Below are 15,208 nucleotides of genomic sequence, written 5' to 3' on the forward strand. Positions count from 1 at the left end.
CTGTTCTCCATCTCTCATGTAAATGAATGGTCATCTGGTTCCATCTCGGATGCAAATAAGACCTAGCGCAGTTGTTTCACTCTTGTCACCCATATCTGGAGGGTTTTAGGTACATCTCTCACTGCATCCTAATCAGTTTCTGTTTAGGTAGAGGAGGGGGGGAGGGAATTCTTTGCGAGTCAGACAGTCTGCGTCCTGTGTCAGGGTTCCCCAAGAACATGGAGCTGAGAGGTAACACCTGGCCCCATACTCCCTGCCAGCACCTGGGCTAGCACCCAGGGGGAACACAGAGCTCCCCATGGCTGCTGCAGGGGGGCAGTGCAAGGCCAGAAGGGATGGGAGCAGCAAATCTGCTCCTGAATCCCTACATGTATAGAGACCTGCTGGGGTTTACTCTATAGTAAACCCACTCCACAGCATTTGCACATGTAGGTGTGCCCACTGAGTTCAGCAGTAGCTAAAGGTATTCAGTACCTTACTAAGGACCTCAATCTTATCAGGAAAGCTAGGGACTTACCCTACGAAATACCAATGCCCTCTACAATGAGACCAGACACTAAGTGTCAGGCCTGTTTACAGGTAATCTACTAATTATTTTGTTTGACCTAAAGCAGTCAAATTCATCTGGCTCTGCAGGTCCACCCCAGCCAGTCCAGAGCAGGTGCTGCATGCAGCATAGGTCCTTGACTGGCTGTAGCAGGCACTGCATGCAGAAACCAGCCAGAGTGAGCACTGGATCCAGCACATGGGGAATCCACAGAACCCTTCTTACTTCCCCCGTGGGGTGACTGCTCTGAGATGTATGCTGCATGCAACACCCACCCCAAATGAGCCAGAGTGGGCACCATATGCAGCTCATGTCTCAGACTGGCTAGAGCAGGCACTGGATTCAGTATGTAGGAGGGGCCTCTTGAAAAAGAAAATACTAAATAAGTGTGTAGTAGGCTGCACTACTCTGCATTACATGCTTTTTCGTAACAGTTAATGCACAGCAGACTGATACTGCCATGCACTAGCATAATGGCATGTTTTTTGCCACAATTCTGTAATGCGCAGTTGATCAGTATACTGCTCATTAAGAGTCTCATGTAGACACACCCATTCTGTTCAGGATAAAACTATACAAAACATTACAGTACTCATCATGCTACAAAAGCTATTACAAACAGACCAGCATCAGGTCTTCCAAAGGGATCTCAGACAAACTTTTTTTGTGGAAAAGCAGTCTATTTATAAAGGCTTAATGTGATGACAAATTCCCCTTGAGATGCCCTTTGATTCCTCAGAAATGAGAGGGCCCTGTCACTATCACACTGATAATTAAATGAGCTTTGATATCAAGCATTGCAAGACACTTTAGATTAAGCTGCAGCGAGAATGATCTGTATGAGTATCACCAAAACTAATAACTACAAGAGATATAAATCTGCTAGAACTCTTGAAGATGCATGCTGCCTTTTTTAGCCTGTTTCCATCTCCCAGGTGTAATGCAACTCTTCTGCTGATGACTACTCTGGAATGTACGACTGTCTGAGGTTATAAATGAAATTTCTGTCAAGAAAGAGAGGGCCTAAGCCACCCACACTATTAGATTAGACTGAAGAGGAGACATATTTCTACTCTTAATGAAAGAGAAGTCGTAGGGCTCTACAGAAATTACAATGATACCCACTTTAGCTGTACAGCAAAGCTCTATATCATAAGCAGGGAAACCTGATCTCTAAACACATGAAGAAAATTTAGGCCCAATTCTGCAAGATAGTGAGTGTCTTCAACTGTTACAATTTGTAGTTTTTGGTGTTCCACAAAGTTCAGCTCCTAACTCTTGCTATGTTTGAATGCATCAAGATCCAGGCTTTGGGTTCTGCCCAGTATAAAGATAGGGGCCTATACTAAACCCCTTAACACATTTTACCATGTCAAATCATACAATATCCTCAACTGATTTAAGGGAAATAAACTAATAAGTATGGGTTAACACAGGAAAGCTAGTTTATCTTATTAATGAGTGACAATCTTAATGGAAGTGTTAGTAGATGTTTCAGTATAACAATATATCATTTTACAGAAGGCAGAATAGAACCATTTCTGCACCAAATAACTTGTAACGTCACGCTACAGTTACACTGCTGATTAATTAACGTCACTTTTGTTGGTTATTGACCTTGTTTCTCACGTGTTGACACGTTTCGTTCTTCACCTACAAAACAAATCAGATCTATCTAAATCAAAGACAAATACAGTTAATGAGTTCCCAAGAGAACTATTCAGATCAAAATTGAGTATACACTGCAAAATCTATGCAAAAATAAGGGAAGAAATATTTCCTCTTACATAGTAACATTTCCTCCATTATAGGTCTATTGACTTCTACATGAGGACTTTGAACCATAATTTGGAAGGCTATCAAAAATGGTCAGGCAGAAGGCAGGGGGTGGCACTTTACAGACACACTTGTTCAGAGAGGCATGAGCTTTCATAGACTACAGCCTACTTCATCAGATGCTATAACGAGTCAGTCATCAGCTGTCTTCGTTTGCTCTCAACACAAAAGGTGCAAACTTTTTCCCCCCTTGTTTGGCCCAAATACAGAACATTTGGGCCAAACCCTACTGAAGTCAAACTGAGGTTGATCTCTTGATTTAAAGAGGAGCAAACCTGGGCCTGCATGTGGAGTATATCAGAGCTCTTGGACTTCCTATACCCTTTAAACGAAACACAATTTATTTTAAAATTTGATGAAGCAAGCAACATTTCTAAAGCTGATTACATACACACTTGAGCTAAACAAGAAAATAACTGAAAACACATCAGATCCATGGAACTTAAGTCTATGCAAACCCGTGACATCTTCAAAGAAAGATGGTAAATGAGCAGGTTGCTAGGGAGTGCACAGTGACACCATCACTGTGTATAACAGTTAATAGTGGTGCTGTGCTGTGGAACTTAATCCGAGTGTCAGTCACGTAGGTAATGAGGATGCCTCCCCTCCCTGTCCCTCTGAGTCCCAAAATGATGGTGCTGCTGATCTTCAGCCCCGAGTCAGACATATAGGCAAAAACTCCTGTGCCTAGCATTTCTTACTGGCTAGCTTTAAGTGTCTCCCCAGTTAACACCCAGGATCATACTGTGAAGGCTCTTATGTCTTACCACTCACAAGGAAGGGGTACTAGATGCCTAACCCTGTCCACCTGGATCAGAATCCTGGGGCAGCGGGGCTACATTGCAATGACTAAGTAGAGGACACTACACGACTGATCTGGATCTGGCCTTATGTGTATGTGCAGGCATATGCCTTTGAGAACAGTCTGCAACATACTCTTTTATCATATTTCTTGTGTTAAGGAGAAGAAGAGAGGCACATGGGTATGTCAGATTCTGACTCATCACAAAGGAAAAATAACTGAAAACACCTTGCCTATCAATACAATGATATGCTGCTGATGAGCATTCAGTAAGGGAGAACTTGGCCAGGTCTATGACATATTAACCACAAAGCATGCAAATACGAAGACACTGAAGGTGCTTTATCTTGCTGAAACAGGTAATAAAAAGGGAGGGCTGTTCCATCCTTTGTACTCTCAAGTATAGAGATACAAGAGCATCAATGGCACAGGTGTGGTGAGAACAGACAAAATAATCTGATTTACTAAGCAGTGGACAAACACACACCAGAAAATTAATCTCTGTGGCAATCACTGAAGAAGTAGGGAACATTCTGGCTGGGATTTTCACATTAATTTTAATAAAAATTAATTTGCAATCTGAACTTCTTAAGCAGTTCAAAGATCCTTAGGCTCAACTGAACTGGAGGGCAACTGATTAGAACTGATAATTAAACTGCAGTACTTATTGTCACAAGATCCTACTTTAAAGGGTTCAAAGAAGGATTATACCTGTATATGGCTCCTGAGAACATCTACAGTTACTCTAGATAAGATAAAATGTATAGGAATTATAAACCCTGCTAGTATGGGGAAAAAAAATAACCAATGACTGATAAGGAAGAGGAAGTTTCCCCTACAGATTCTACCACTCTCCAGTGAGAGCAGTTCAAAGTGTAGTTTGAGAATCCCAGCTCAGGTTCTGTTTTACCTTTCTGTGGGTGTGTCTACACAAGATGCTTTCCTGCGCAGTAGAGTTAATTACTGAACAGTTAAGTATCCTCATCTACACATGCAGACACTTACTGTGCAGTAACTGGCTCTAATTGCAAGTGAATTTGCCACCTGCAAATGCAAGTAGCAAATTTACTCAACATTACTTACTGCACTGTAGTACACGTGTAGATGCCTGACCAGGAGCAAATGGCTTCATGGTCAGCTGGGCAGCAGGGGGCGGGAGATTGTTCCTTGCCCTCGAAAGCTGCCTGCTGCTGAGGCGGGCTCCACCACTAGAACCTGGGTAGGGACAATGTCTCCCTGTCCCAGCAGCAGGGAGATCCCAGCCCTTGCTCTGTGGTCCCAGGACCCATCCTGGGAAATCCTTATCTTGCAGCCCAAGCCCTGCGGTTATGGGGCCAGTGCTGGGAGATTCTTCTCTCCCAGTGCCATTTCCATGACTGCAGAGCTGGCCCTGGAAGATAAGGAGATCCCAGCCCGAGTCCTGCAACCACAGGGCTCAGGCTGGGTGATAAGGATTTCCCAGCCCAGGTCCCATGACTGTGGAGCAGAGACTGGGAGCTCCCTGCTGCTGGGACAGGGGGGCATTATCCCTGCCTGGGCTCTGGTGGCAGAGCCCACCCCAGCAGCAGGCAGCTCCCAGAGGCAGGGAGCAATGCCCCAGCCCCTGCCAAGAGACAACCGTCTCCTGGCCCCTGGGCTAGCACCTAGGGGGAGCCTAGAGCTCCCCCTGGCTGCTGCAGGCACCCATTGCAGGGTCACAGGGAACAGGAGCAGTCTGCTGGTAGAAGCAGCAAATCTTCTTCCATGTCCCTGCATGTGTAGACACGTGCCCAGGAAAGTTTACTCTTGAATAGTTTGCTTGAGAGTAAACTGGTCCTGGATTATTTGCACATATAGACACACCCTGTAAGTATGATGCTTAGGTGATCAAGATCAGCTGAGGTGCCCAAGCTAACACAGCTTTCCTTTACATGTCATGGTAAAGTTAGAGTGATGTTGTAGCCATGATAGTCTAGGATGTAAAAAGACAAGGATTTCTGTGGGTAATATTTTTTATTAGATCAACTATACGACTGGGATAGACTCAGACAATCTTCTAAATGAAGCACACTCTTCTTCAGGTTTTCTTCAGTGAGTTGAAGAATGATCTGCATTCAAAAGCTTGTCCCAGACTATCCTAACTATGCAGTTGGTCCAATAAAAGATATCATCCACAAAAATCTTTCTCTTTACAAGGACATTTTTGGTGAGCAACTCCATGTATTAGGATTTGCTCCTCCCAGAATTGGACTATGTTTTCTTTGCAAGACCTGTTGTATCTATTTTCCCAAGCTCGGAGAGTATAATATGAATTTGTCGTAATGTAGGAAATGAAACTCATGTCATATAAAAATTGCTGTCCATGTAAGTGGAAGAAGGGCTAGGGACATACCTGATCTGTACATCTGCCAGTTACCATCGTAACTATTTCCATCACCATAACTATGTTCAGATGAACGCCTAAGAGAAAAACCTAATCTGACAAACATTTTCTTCATGACTTTCATCATATCATTTTGGGCTCTTTTGGGGCCAACATGGTCTGGGAAACATGATGTTGATATTCTTTTATTTTTAATATGACAGTATCTAGAAAAGCCGAGTGCACTAAAAAAAGTTTAAACTATCATGAAAGACGATTATGTCTAATCTGTGCTGTAGATGTGTTGGAATGATTCTGCCTGGGATGTTTAAACTTTGAGCCCAGACTCAAAGTGAGGTGTCAGTTACAGTTGAGTTTATATAAAAAAAATTAATTTACTACTAACTAAGATCATATTCAATGATTACCAGTCAGTGAAGAAACTGGATTAAAATGCAAACAACAATAATTGCCCAAAATTTTTAAGGAGAAGAAATGTCTACCAATGTAAAGTCTGGTCAGCTTTCTTTTTCCAAGCAAGTCAGAATATTTAAATTCATGAATAATGGACTCATTTCTTTTTATGATGTCTCATTGCTTTTCACAGGATAAAAATGTAACTATTAGGCAAATATAATTTCTTTAAAATGGTCTCTTGTCAAATAGGCATTGTTTTCTGTTTCTCTGTTGTTAATGTAATTGACAAAATACTTAATACTACTGATTACGCCTTTTCTTGTAAACCACTTGTTTTATGGGCATAAACAGCTGTGTTTATGCCTCTCTGAATTTCTGATTTCATTATGAAGTTGTAACCATGCTGTGAAAAAGCAATCGGAAGAGTCCTAGACACTCAGCTTACCAGCTGGCAAAACAAGTTCTTTGAGAATAAAGGTACAGTTCCACCAACTTTGGTACATTTCTAATAGAGCTAAGGGTTTCTATGGTTTGCTTTTGGTCTAAAGTGGACAAGGTTAAAAGTTATTCTGGGTGCTTGCGTTCCTGCTACGCGCGCGCGCGCGCGCACACACACACACACACACACGAGATGCCTTAATTAGAGCACCTGCAGAGTCGCATGTATTCATCATCCCACACTTTAAAATGGCAGTGGGGGCACTTTAACTAAAGCTTGTTCAATGAGCTTTAACTAAAGCTCTTTAACTAAAGTGCCTCCAGTGCCATTTTGAAGTGCAAGGAGGCTGAATACATGTGACGCAGAGGTTACTGAAGTGTGCTAATTAGCACATTCCAGCAGACTCAATTAATCAAGACTGGAATTAACATTCCAGAATAGGTGCTCTTACCACCAAGCTGCTGGAATGCATCTTTCACAATCTCTTTTACCACAGATCATAGAATCATAGAAAATTAGGGGTGGAACGGACCTCAATAGATAGTCTAGTCCAGGGATTTTTAACCAGGGGTACCCATACCCCTGGGGGTACTTTGAAAGGCCCCAAGGGGTAAGCGGCAGTGGCGCGGAAAAGCTGGTGGCACTTCCAGCTTCACTGCCATACAGGGGCCCCTTCCCCTGCTCATTGACCAGACTGCCAGGGGTTCCCCTCTCCCCTGCTCATTGACTGGGGAACTCCCCACTTCTCAACCAGTTGTCAGGGGTATCCTGACCAAAACAAGCTGAAAACCCCTGAACTAGTCTAACCCCGTTCAAAGAAGGACCGCTCCCAACTAAATCATCCCAGCTAAGGCTCTGTCTACCAGGGGGTTATAAACCTCTAAGGATGGAGATTCCACAACCTCTCTCGGTAGCCTGTTCCTGTGCTTTATTATACTTCTGGTGAGAAAGTTTTTCCTAGTAGCTAACCTAAACTCCCTTGCTGCAATCTGAGACCATTGCTTCTTGTTCTGTTATCTGCCAGTACTGAGAAGTCTAGCTCCATCTTCTTTGCAACTGTTCAAGTAATTAAAGGCTGTTATTAAATCCCCACTCAGTCTTCTCTTCTCTAGACTAAATAAGCCCAGTTCCTTCAGCCTCTCCTCAGAAATCATGTGCCCCAGCTCCCTCACCATTTTTGTTGCCCTCCACTGGACTCTCTCCAATTTGTCCACATCCTTTCTGTAATGGAGGGCCCAAAACTGGATACTCGACTCCAGATGTGGCCTCACCAGTGCTGAACAGAGAGGAAAAATCACTTCCCTCGATCTGCTGGCAACACTCCTACTAATTCAACCCAGTATGCTGTTAGCCTTTTTCACAACAAGGGCACACTGTTGGTTCATACTTAGTCTATTGTCCACTGTAACCCCTAGGTCCTTTTCTTCAGAGCTGCTACTTAGCCAGTCAGTTCCCAGACTGTACCAGTACATGGGACTGTTCCGTCCTAAGTACTTGTGCTTGTTTAACTTCACAAGATTTCTTTTCGGTCCAATACTCCATTTGTCTAGGTGTCCCTGAATGCTAGACCAACCCTCCACCAAATCTACAACTTCCCCCAGTTCAGTGTCACCTGCAAACTTGTTTAGGTGCAAACTCCATGTCATCTTCCAGATCATTGATGAAGATATAGAACAAAACTGACCCTAGGACCGACCCCTGCAGCACTCCACTTGATACCAACTACCAATTAGACATGGAGCCATTGATTCCTACCCTTTAAGCCTGATGATCCAGCCAGGCTTCTATCCACCTTACAGTCCATTCACCTAACCTATACTTCCTTAGCTTGCTTGTGAGAATGTTGTGGGAAACTTCATCAAAAGCCTTGCTAAAGTCAAGGTATTTCACATCCACTGCTGTCTCTGCATCCACTGAACCAGTCATCTCGTCATAGAAGGCAATCAGATTGGTCAGGCATGACTTGCCCTTGGTGAATTCATGCTGACTGTTCCTAATCACCTTCTCCACCAAGTGATTAGAAACAGATTCCTTGAGGAACTGCTCCATGATTTTTCCAGGGACTGAAGTGAGGCTGACCAGTCTGTAGTTCCCCAGATCCTCTTCCCTTTCTTCAAGATGGGCACTTTATTTGCTCTTTTCCAATCACCAGGAACCTGTCCTGATCACCACAAGTTTTCAAAGATATTGGCCAGCAGCTCTGCAATTATATCAGCCAACTCCCTCAGCACCTCAGATGTACTACATCCAGCTCTATGGACTTATATATGTCCAGTTTTTCTCAACAGTCCCTAACCTGTTCTTTTGCCACTGTCAGCTGACCACCTCCTTCCCAAACTGTGGTGACACATGCAGTAGTCTAGGAGCTGACCTTGCTCATGAAAACTGAAGTAAAAAAAAAGGCATCAAGTACTTCAGCCTTTTCTGCATCATTTATCACTAAGTTGCCTCCCCTATTCAGTAAGGGGCTGACACTTTCCCTGATCTTCCTTGTGTTGCTGACATACTTGTAGAAACCCTTCTTTTTACCCTTCATGTCCTTTGCTAGCTGCAACTCCAGTTGTACATTGGCCTTCTTGATTTCATCCCTGCATGTCCAAACAATACTTTTATACTCCTCCCTAGTCAGCTGTCCAAGTTTCCACTTCTTGTAAGCTTCCTTTTTGTTTTAACTCATTGAAGAGTTTCCCGCTAAGCCAACCTGCCCCTCTGCTATACTTGCTAGTCTTCCTGTGCATCAGGAGGGTTCATTCCTACCTCCTCAAAAGGTTTCTTGAAAGCACAACCAATTTTCCTGGGTTCCTTTCCCTCTCAGACTGGCCTCCCAGGAATTCCTGCCCACAAGTTCCTGAGCGAGTCGAAGTCTGATTTTCTGAATTCCAGAGTCCTTTCTCTGCTGCTCTCCTTCCTCCTTTCCTCAGGATCCTGAACTCAATAATCTCATTGTGTTTCACTGTGAGCATGTTTACATATGATTCTACATTGCCATAGCAATGCACTATGGTGATGTAGCATCCACACGTGACACACTCCCCTATGGTGAAGTAGCTGCTAAAAATAACCATGCTTACAGCGCAGTACAGGCTGTTACTGCACTGTAATTTAGTACTTCAAAAAGGAAGTACTAAATTATGGTGCAGTAACAACATCGCCATAGCAACACACGTAGATATGCCTGTCTGTGTGAATGGTAGTATTCACTGAGATAGGAAGGTAGGAAAAATGAGAAAGTGATTCTATAGGCCAGTGTGTATGGGACTCATCTGGGATATAGGAGAATTGTGTTCAAATCTCCAGTTTAATAACTACTGCATTATTTATGCAGAGTGGAACTGCTTCAGCCAGAGATATTAAGACTAATTCTACCACACTTAATGGTTTGGTGGTTAGGACACTTTCCTGGGTGTGAGAGATTTAAATCTTACCCCAGGAAAAGTCAAAATCTCCACGTCTCTCACTTAAACTGTTCACTCCCCTCCCCTCCCCCTCCAAGGAGCTAACTTTATACACCTAAATCTTGATGAGAGTGCACAGAGGAAAATCCCAAGCACAAATAAGTGATTCCCTCTGCTTTGGAGTTAGCTGCCTGACTATCTTTAAGGAGTGGGCCTTAGACCCTTACCCTTTCCTCAGCATTTCCCATTGACTATTTCTGATTATTCCCTGCTCAGCTTCCTGGCTTTTGTGAAACCCATTCTTAAGCATCTGACTCTCCTCCTGCATTGAGCTGGGCTCCTGGGGGCCTAAATCAGGGCCAAGGATTCCACTGGGGGAGAGAGCATGTCAAAAGCATGCATTGCAATAGCTAGGTCCCTTTGTAGATGTAGTCTATAGCTTTGCTTCTATACCTTCTGTAGTATTTTTTTAAGAGAGGACTAGCTGTGCTGGAGGTAGGAAGGGAAAGACTTCTCTGTATTGCTATTTTGTAAATACATAGAAAGTAAATTGGTATAAGATACACATCTGGGAGCTACTGAGTTATATTCAAAATAGCAGTAACCCAGTAGACAGAGTTCATGTAACATATACTGTAATTATCAGGGGGACCTTTTCATTTATTTTAGTTCATTACAGAACTAATTCCACTCCACCAGGTCCATATATACAAGGTATATCAGAGTTGACTTCTATGCATCTAGGTGGGGGACAATGACCTAAGGACTTGAGAGGATGAGGTTTTTGCCCAGAAAATTTCATGAAAAGCCAGTGTTTTCCATGTAACTGGAATGACCAAATAATCAAACATCCAATAGTTTTATTTTGGAATAAAAATAAAATATACAGGCACAAGAAAACTTCCATACACACAGAACAGATTAAAATTTTAAAAAAAACAAAAACAAAAAACATCTCATACAGTTAGCACTCAGCCAAGTTTGAGAAAGGGGAAAAAAACTGCATTTCTGTCCCATGGAAAATGGGTTTAACTGAGTAGGAAAGGCAGCTTAGCCACTGTTTGCCACTATACTTATAAAGAAACCTTACTTTTGACTTTGCTCTTGCTGGCTTCATATTTATTTGGCTTTGGATTCTTCTTGCTAGAGAAATTAAATAAAAAGTGCTGTAGATAATTTTCATCCATTTATTATTAACTCAGTATATTTTAATATTAAAACTGCAAGGAATCATTGTTCTACCTGAAGTGTCATATGTTGAACTTTACTACTTAGTTTCACTCTTACAGTGGAAAGCAAAGGAAAAAGTTGAAGTGGAAGCTTAAGTTTATGAATTCCAATATCTCGCCTTTAGCAAAATGAAGCTTTTTCTTTTCTATTCCATCCAGGAAGAGCACAGACCAACTGCAGATGCTTTGTCACTCTGATGAAGGGTGTTCATATTTGAAAGCTTACCAAGAAGAATTTTTCCAACTATTTTAGTTGGTCTAATAAAAGATATCTGATTTTCCAAGGAAAAGGTTAATTTTAAAAAAGCAAAAAGAAAGAGGTATAGGTTGTAGCCGTGTTGGTCTAAGGCTATAGGCAGGCAAGGCTCTTTCCAGCTCTGCAACTGCGTGTAGGTGGTGACACTTACTGTGCAATAATTTTTTGCCTGTATCACAGGGCAGAATTTGCTCCAAGAGCCAGTTTATTTAGTCAATAAAGCAATGGGCAGAAGCAAGAGATCAGAATTCTATTCTTGCTTCTGTAGTGTGACCTTGGGCAAGTCACAGCACCTCTGCCTCATTTTCCCTCTAGAAACTTCGACTGATGAAACCAGCGGTATTTTGTAAAGCACTTGAGATTTTTGCATAAGATCTCTCGACCAGATCCTATTCCACTTATTGGGCACCTGTGAGGACCACCTTGCTCAAGTCCATGAAAAATCAGTAATATGTCTACTTTTGTAACATACCATCATCTTCACCTCAAGACCAAAATCACAAAACAGCAATCAGGAGGAGGCTCCATACACCGCAGTTGGAGTACTGCATCCAGTTCTGGGCGCCACACTTTAAGAGGGATGTGGACAGCATCGAGAGGGTCCAGAGGAGGGCCACTCGTATGATCAAGGGACAGCAGGGTAGGTCCTATGAGGAAAGGTTGCGGGACCTGAACCTGTTCAGCCTTCAAAAGAGAAGGCTGAGGGGGGATCTTGTGGCCTGTTATAAACTGGTTAGGGGGGATCAGCAGGCGCTGGGGGAGTCCCTGTTCCCCCGAGCGCCGCAAGGAGTGACCAGGAACAATGGTCACAAGCTGGCGGAGGGAAGGTTTAAGTTGGACATCAGGAGGCGCTACTTCACGGTCAGGGCGGCTAGAGTCTGGAACCAGCTTCCAAGTGAGGTGGTGCAGGCTCCCACCCTGGGGGTTTTTAAGAGGAGGTTGGATGACCACCTTACTGGGGTCATTTGACCCCAGTGCTCTTCCTGCCATGGCAGGGGGTCGGACTAGATGATCTGCTCAGGTCCCTTCCGACCCTAGAAACTACGAAACTATGAAACCTTTGTGCTAACTATTTTCCAGGGACGGCTAATTGGTGGAGTAGGTTCTTATAAAAAAGGAAAGTAGCAATCCAATTAAGCTTCAGTTATCTCTAAAGGCATTTAACCTCACTTCATATTCACAAACAAGGGATTATTACCATGCAAGGACAATGGATTTTGATGCCGCTTCTGGTGTTGCTGCTTCTTCAGCTGCTGCCATACTTGGTCTTTTTTTCAAAGAGCTATGGGATTCCTGATTTTCTGACCATTTTGAAGCTGCCTTTGTGAGTCTTAGGATCCTCTCTGAGATCTTGCTATCTAGGGAATATATAGCCATGTGCTAGATTCACTCTCACACCTCAATATTAGTTCAACAAGGGTGAAATAGTAATCATATTGCGTATTTTCTCATAGAATTCTGAATGTGTTCAATCGTTGCACTAAACTAAGACATTTTTCCCATTGCTAATTTCATAGTATTAATTAAAGTGCCAATTGTATTTATATGAATGTGTTTTCTAATCTAATCTAAATGTAAGCACAATGACACCTACTGGTGATGATCAGATTATTACACAAAAAGCTATGAAGTTTAGCTTGCCTTTGCCACTGCACGAGGCAAGCACTGATACATCAAAATCTTTAGCATATACTCCAGCTGAAACTGTAATCTAAAGAACCTGATATGCTAATTTTAAGTCTTACTTCTTACAGGTCTTGCTAAAAAACTGAGGCATTTTAATCTCATGAGCTGCACGTAAATCAAGGCAGGTCACATCAGAAGTTTAGAATCTGAACCCAGAAAAGACCATTTACATATAGATCTCTTACTCTCCATATAGGAAATTCAGGTGCTGCCAGAACAGCATTTTCCAACATTACCTGACTATGACAAAGGGCTCTTCACTCTTCCAGCAATCTGGAAAAGAAACTGAAGGACAACTGAGCTGGAGGGTTGGGACCAGGATGGTGGATGTATTTTCATGCACACAAACTCTGGCTCCCAAGCACTTAGCATCAAAAGGTTATTTTGTTTATTTAAGTCAAAACCTCACGCTGAGGAATTTTTTTATAACATGGGGAGTGAGAAGCCAACCACAGAATCATTTTCTTTCACCAAAAGAAACAATTAAAAAGAGCCGTTTTTTAACATTTTCACTGAAATAACAACAAATTTTCCTTGGTCTCATCCTGCTAAAAAAAATTCTTGGGTATGTTTTAAGCATAAAACAAGTTATATTAACTTGATATCTGCAAAAAGGTAAGAGTCCTCACCAGTTCTATTTTGTATATAGGACCCCTACCCTTTCTGGCCCTCATTGTGAAAGGATTATGGTGTTTAGGTGGATATAGATGTTTCTAGCAAGAAACACAGCATGGGCTTTAAGGTGCTGAATAAAAAAAAAAAAAGGTAAAAATCAGTCATTCGTCTAGCATTTGCAGCTGTGCCATCTGCAAAGTACTGCAGCTATCACCTTTTACTGATTACTCCCAAATTCAATCTACCTCTCTGCCCCCAAACTCCACATATTATATTTTTTTTTCCTTTTTCACCTTCCCATTCCTTCCTCACCTCTCTCTAACCTATTAAAAACCTGAGAGGACAGGAACCAAGTGCTTTTCTGTTTTGTGTTCCATAAAAATCCCATAAACCTCTATAATTCCATCTAAATGCTGCATAATAAAAATAAGAAAGCAGAATATTCAAAAGGAAGAAAAATGTAGGTATATTTTTGGCAAGTAAGAACATACATAATTATTACCATCTGATTTTGCAGCCATACTATCCATTTCTTTCAGCGTCTTTGCATAAGATGTTCTCCTCAAAAAGGAAGTGTTGTCAGGATAAGTGGTCAAAGTGCCACAGTTGAATGACCCCAGTGTCTGGTGGCGAAATGATTCAATTTCCTTCCCTCTGCTTGATACTGTATTGGAAAAAATAGACTTTCTGAGAAGAATGGAATTATATCATTCAAAAATTTAGGAGAAAATGTTTTGTGGGTTTCTTGAAAAGAGGGCATGAGCTGCCTTACAAAATCCACAGTGAATTCAAAACAAAGATTTGAATTTAAGTATCTTTGAATGTACCGTATATTGAAAAATATAACTTTCTCAATATTTTCTCTTAAACAAGCTGTATATGTAACGTGGTTGTATAATGGTGCTGGAGGACTTAAAGGTTACATTGCATAAAATACTGGCGCTGGAAATAAAAATGATTTAACACAGCCTGCATTTAAAATAGTGATGGGATGTCTTTTGGGGAAAGAAAGAGAGATGAGGTTTTATCTTCAAAGGGAGGAAGTTATTCTTTGGAAAATTCTCAGTATTGTGAGGCCTAAAGATCTTCATTACAACACAATGTAAGGGGTGATAGGATATGTTTGCCTGCAATAGCAAGGGACTAAACTGAATAACCCAGGAGACCCCTTCCAGTTCTGTGATTTTATCTTTTATCATTTGAACATGGTTTTCAATGCTCAGAGTGTAGACATACATTGCAAGAAAAAAAAATGACACTGAAAGGTGCATTCAATTGGCCCTTACATCAGAGTTTTATAATATCATGGTTAGGAATTGTAAGGTAGGTATATTAAATTCTAGCCTCTGACAGAACACCTCCAAGTACACTGAGAAGGCTGTCAAAGAAAAATACCAAAAAAAGAAAGAGAAAGAAAGTAAACAAGCTCTATGATGTAACCCTATTACTACTGTCCCAGTATGATAACCTGGGGACATCTACACATGCAATTAATGTGAAGCAATAAATTCTGGAGTTTATTGCTCCAGAGTTTATTGCTCCTGGGTGTGCAGTTTGAACATGTACCTGGGAGCAATAACCTCTGGAATTCACTGCCATTTGAATGTGCACCCAAGAGTGCAGCACATTGAGCCAAGTCAGAGCA

The 15,208-nt window shown here is 42.0% G+C and overlaps 1 protein-coding gene across 2 annotated transcripts in view; it reads right to left on the reverse strand.

The window, feature by feature from the left end:
* Positions 1-15,208, reverse strand: part of LOC109295618 — a 102,010-nt gene that overhangs the window by 41,324 nt on the left and 45,478 nt on the right. Inside the window, exons 9-11 of one of the 2 annotated variants that reach the window (XM_019514555.1) lie at positions 14,066-14,227; positions 12,461-12,620; positions 10,868-10,920 (exon numbers count right to left, since the gene is read on the reverse strand). In XM_019514555.1, coding sequence (XP_019370100.1) covers positions 10,868-10,920; positions 12,461-12,620; positions 14,066-14,227 — 375 coding nt within the window. The remainder of the gene's footprint in view (positions 1-10,867; positions 10,921-12,460; positions 12,621-14,065; positions 14,228-15,208) is intronic. The other variant, XM_019514556.1, reaches the window with a different exon arrangement.

This window comes from Gavialis gangeticus, unplaced genomic scaffold (genome assembly GCF_001723915.1).
Source record: "Gavialis gangeticus isolate Ggan-Ray unplaced genomic scaffold, GavGan_comp1, whole genome shotgun sequence".
Classification (NCBI taxonomy): Eukaryota; Metazoa; Chordata; order Crocodylia; family Gavialidae; genus Gavialis; species Gavialis gangeticus.